This window comes from Galeopterus variegatus, unplaced genomic scaffold (assembly GCF_000696425.1).
Source record: "Galeopterus variegatus unplaced genomic scaffold, G_variegatus-3.0.2 Scaffold3928, whole genome shotgun sequence".
Lineage (NCBI taxonomy): Eukaryota > Metazoa > Chordata > Mammalia > Dermoptera > Cynocephalidae > Galeopterus > Galeopterus variegatus.
In genome coordinates this window covers 360785-366150 of record NW_007730039.1, presented here as the reverse complement: position 1 = coordinate 366150, position 5366 = coordinate 360785, and the positions used below count along the sequence as shown (strand labels likewise).

At 32.5% G+C, this 5366-nt stretch overlaps 1 protein-coding gene across 1 annotated transcript; it reads right to left on the bottom strand.

The window, feature by feature from the left end:
• Window positions 1–1404: 1404 nt before the first annotated feature.
• LOC103601890 (olfactory receptor 9K2-like) lies at window positions 1405–2346 on the bottom strand. Its single transcript, XM_008586298.1, has one exon. It carries the CDS (start codon window positions 2344–2346, stop codon window positions 1405–1407), a length of 942 nt encoding a protein of 313 aa, XP_008584520.1.
• Window positions 2347–5366: the final 3020 nt, after the last annotated feature.

The window sequence follows — 5366 nt, the reverse complement described above, 5'->3', positions numbered from 1 at the left end:
TTATGAAATTGAGCATCAAGAAAAATGATAGTTTAACAGATTTAGGAAGGAGAGGACAAGTATAACCTTAATTTATTAAGTCACTTGGCTTCTCTATTTATCTCTTAGGTAAGAATAATTATCCTTAAATTTCTTCCCCTAATAAACATTAGCCCGTGAATATGCATGCCATTGTGCATTCATTCTGCAGGAGGATTTGCTATCTGAACAAAAACTAAAAAAGACTTAATCTAATATCCATATTTTACATTTTCACAATGCTAAGTAAATAAACAAATCTAGTAATTGAATTTTATTTCTTAGGTTTAGTTTCTGAACAATGATATTGTCTAAACTTAGACATCATAATTGTTTTTCTGAAGCATTACTTAAATCACTTGCAAAATGGTAACTCTGGCATGACTTTCTCTGGAACCTTCCTTTGATACTTATCAAACCTGGGATTGCTCTCTTAATTACTCTTTTTTCAATTGACATTTGACATTTAGGACTAATCACATCTTTTAATCACCCCACAACCAAACTAGTACACACACACATACATACATACACAAAAGCAAACATGAGTGCACACATATACACATGTATTATCCAACTATTAATAGAGGTTATGGTAAGGTCTTGTAATATCTTTAACTGAGATTTTCAAAATGACTTCATTTCAATCTAGTACTTTTACTAATTGCATGTTCATAACCAATTATTTGTATTATCCAGAAGATAGAGGGCATGAGCTGAAAAACATCATAAACATTATGTTTTTCTTACATTAGAGTAAAGCAGAGATGACTATGCTATTCAGAAAACACTAAATAAAATGTCTTGATTTAAACCAAATCAAAGCAACTTTCTGATGTTTCTTCTTCTTGGCTCACTTTAATTCATCAAACAGCACTCTAGATATTTTTCCTTTCTATTTCCTCTTCATTGTATACACATGCTCTCACATCTTTGGCATGCCATCAGAAACAAAACACAACACTAGCATTTATACATACCAGTGTCATTTGAATAAAAACCAGTTGGGACAAACTGTTTCCAAGTTAATCATTGTGTGAAGTATTTTCTCTATCTAAATTTTACTTAGGCATAGAGAGAAGAGAAACACTAAAATTCTATATTTCCTCAGTGACCTGAAGAGGTAGAAAGAGGGAAACAAATATACAAATTCATAGAAATGCAGGAAATTTTTATGAATGTTCAGAACTTTCAAATTTAACATCACCTTGAGGAAAAGTGAGTAATTTTTTGGAGCATTCTTTATAGAAAATTATTAATGCTGTGGAATGGAAGATTTAGGGTTTTTCTTTTCTTTTCTTTTTTAAGAAATTTGAACTTCAATTTAGAAGATCGGGCAGACAAAATCAATTGGCGCAAGGAACAATAAAGCAAGTGGAAGTAGATTTACAGTAAAACTTTTTTCTTCCATAGGACTTTTTTCATGGCATCTTTAACATCCTTATTTCTTAGAGAGTAGATTAAAGGATTCAACATAGGTGTGAACAAAATGTAACATACTGAAGCTACTTTACGAAGCTCAGGATTACTTGGAGGTGTGAGATACACGAAGGAGACAGTCCCGTAAAGCAAACTTACAACTCCCAGGTGGGAGCTGCAAGTGGAGAAGGCTTTCTTCCTCCCTTCACTGGAGCGGATCTTTAAAACTGTGGACACAATATACATGTAAGATACAACAATAACAACTATAGTGGGCAAAATAATGACAATGGCCAAACTGAGTGACACCATCTTATTGATAAAGATATTGGAACAGGAGATCTTTTCAATTGGGTTTGAATCACAGTAGAAGTGATCAATGACTCGAGAGGCACAGAAAGACATGGAGAATGTTACACTGATTTGAAGGATAGAACTGACCCAGCCACAGAGATAAGAACCAGCCAGCAATTGGATACAGACACTTCTGGACATACGGACAGTGTAGAGGAGTGGGTTGCAGATAGCAATGAAGCGGTCATAGGCCATAGCTGCCAGGACAAAGGCTTCTGTCACCATGAAAAGTGCATAAAGGAATAGCTGAGCCACACAACCTGCAAAGGATATGGTCTTTTTCTGAGATAAGATGTTGGCCATGGCTTTGGGTACAATAACAGTGGAGTAGGAGAGATCAATGATGGAAAGATTGCCTAGGAAAAAATACATTGGTGTGTTCAGCCGGGGATCAGTCACAATGATGCCAATCATGCTAAGATTCCCAAAAAGGACCATCCCATAAATAATCAGGAATAGTAGGAAGAGGAGACTGTGGAGCTCTGGACGGACCCTGATGCCTACAAGAATGAAGTCAGTCACTTCTGAATGGTTGTCTCCTCCCTTGTCACCCATGGCAAATTTCTGCTTCAAGGTACAAGAGAAAGTCAGCAAATAAACTTTCCAATCTTTCTTTCTCTACTATCACAAATGAACTTAACTTTAAAGAAGACTTTATACTTGACATAGGATTTCACATCCATTATCCCATTAAGTTTACACACATGAGCAAACTAAAGGTGAATTGCCTAAGGTAACACAACTGACTGAGAACAGAAGTTGGACTCAAGCTGAAGTGTTTTGTATCCAGATAAGTGTTAGTTTCAACCCAACGTAATTTGAAACTTCTTTACATACCTTTACCTTGTCATATGAGATGGTTTATGAGATGTCATTTGTGATTGAGATGGTAATTTCAAAATTTTAAAGTCTGATAAATTTCTAATACTAAGAAAAAGACACTTCCTGGAATTTTGTCAGTTAATATTCATTTTTCCTTTAATAACACTTTATTTCAATGCAGTAATAAAAATAAGTAAATAAAGGAAAATGTAGCTAAAAATATATTCCAAGGTAACATGAACTTTCTACCAAAAGAGCTCTTACAACTACAAGTAAATTATCAGACAATTAGTTGTCTTACTTAAAGATCTGTTAAAGTGCATGCAACCAATCTTCAGGGTCCAGAGCTAGTCTAATTTAATCTAAGTGAAAAAGTAAAATGAGAGTAATGCCGTTATATTTTTCATTCTGTGAAGTTTATCGAATCTGGTTTTCTCTACATAAATCTGTCAGAAAACCCATGTCATCTCAAACTTTTCTAAATTTGAGAAAAAAATTAGGTTTAAAATAAAGAACCAATAAAATATGTTAACTACAAGAAGAATATATGAGATGAGACAGCAAATTTTATTCATCTCTCAACCTGAGAGTAAGAGCTCAGTAGTTTTAAGAATAAATAAGTATTAATTTTCTAATAGCATTCAATGACTTATTTGGATTGGGTGACCTGTTAAGAAGCCAAAACAACTTTGGTTACTTTGAAATATTTTCATTTTTTATCTTCATATGAAACCTTGTCAATTAAGTTGTCTGCCAATTAAGGACGATCCTAACACATCTGTTCTTCTTTGATGACATTTAAACCAAGTGTCATTCACCCTTTTAAAGAGTGGTATGGTTAATAGAAACCAGCAAATGACCCAGAAAATGTCTTTGCCAAAATTGAAATAAATTGTACACTAGAAGTCAAAATTGGAGAGTATGCAAAGTTTCTCTCTGACTCTCCATTTTCCTTCAATTGTAGGTTTACTTTTATGTTTTGTTTTCTATGGTCTACAAGAGTCCCTCAGATCCCAAAGCCTCCATGACTTTTGCATCTTTCATTCATTACCTCTCGCAACAACTTCCTCCAAAATGACATAATATTAGTTCATATAAATTTGAACCAACAGAACAAAAAGACTGAACATGACAATATTACTATTCTCAGTCTCCACCCTCAACCCTCTGCTCCACCATATATTTGAATTCCATTCAAATAAATTTATAGTAACTTGGTTTTATTGGGACAGATGAATTAGGTTTACATGTTAACATACATGAGGCTGATTAATTTTTATTCTGGAGCTAATAGAAGGAAGCTTTTTAAGAATGAAGCTGAATAGAACAGTTTCAAGCATCAGCCACCATTTGTTGTCTGGAAATGGGAAAAGGAGATCTGTTATAGATGATAGGAAGGACTTTTAAGACAGGCTAAAATCATTTTGCACATATCTCTTTTTCTGCAATAAGTCACAAGCTTGTGGTGATCATTTCACAATGTACATGCATATTAAAACATCATGTCTTACACCTTAAATGTGTGTAATTTTTATTGACATAAATATATGTCAATATCTCAATAAAGCTCTTTTTTTAAAAAAAATAGGACATGTCATTTGACCATATTTTAAAAGAAAAAGAGGAGAAAGAGGAGGAGATTGACATAAATATATGTCAATATCTCAATAAAGCTCTTTTTTAAAAAAAAATAGGACATGTCATTTGACCATATTTTAAAAGAAAAAGAGGAGAAAGAGGAGGAGGAGAAAAAACCTTAAGTTCTTATATCAAATCAAATGCTACTTTTTTGACCATATATGAATAAAAGCAGCATCTTAATTTTTGAAGGATAATTCATTGTCACCTGATTATTCATTAATCTGTTTAGCCAGTGTTTTGAACTATCTATTCTGCACCAAGTATTGTGTTTGGCACTGCATATAAAGACAAAAGAAGAATTGAACATAATACTAACTTGCGACACGCTATAATGCATGATATGAAATAATGCATGATTGTTTATTACAATATAACAACTACCTTTAATTCATTACTAAATGACTAGTAATAAATACTCTCACTGCTAGCTTTTTTAAAGACATATTTTTCAAAATGCTAAACTGAAGATGATAAAACTTTTAGCTAAGAGGTTCTATGAACCCAGCAACCTTTGTATAGACAGGTTTTTTGAGAGCAATCCTAAATTAAATAGTTCACAATATATTCTGGTCATATTGTGTCACGATTTGGGGTTCGGAAATATAACTGTCAATATACATGTGAGGAAAAGATGATAATTCTAATCTAGAGTGACAGAATATGGTAGAATAATATTGCTCGTTGCCTCCATGCAAAATTACAAAATATAGACTATGAAAAGTTTTATCTCTAATAATAAAGAATTTCAAATAAAGAGTCAATTTAGGTATAAAATAATTGAAATAGAGGTAATGGAGGAATTTTATGACTGTGAGGTTTTCTAAGCAGTGAAATAAGAAAAAAATGAGATAATGGAATACACATCACTAGGGCTAAATTTTAAACATCAATTATCGTATTTCCAGTCTGATTTAGCCAGGACTTTCCTCCACGCAATAAAACATGAATTATCAAGGTTTACTCTGACCTTTATAATTTTTAATTTATGGCATAGCACATTTTGAAACTCAACAAAAAATATAATTTTAAACATATAGAAGATGTTCTTGGCTGTATTATTAGATGACTAAAATATATATGATTGTTTTATAATTATTCTTACCTGAATTTAT

Coding starts and splice junctions, on each gene's coding strand:
- LOC103601890 (XM_008586298.1), bottom strand. CDS start 2,346: ATGGGTGACAAGGGAGGAGACAACCATTCAGAAGTGACTGACTTCATT.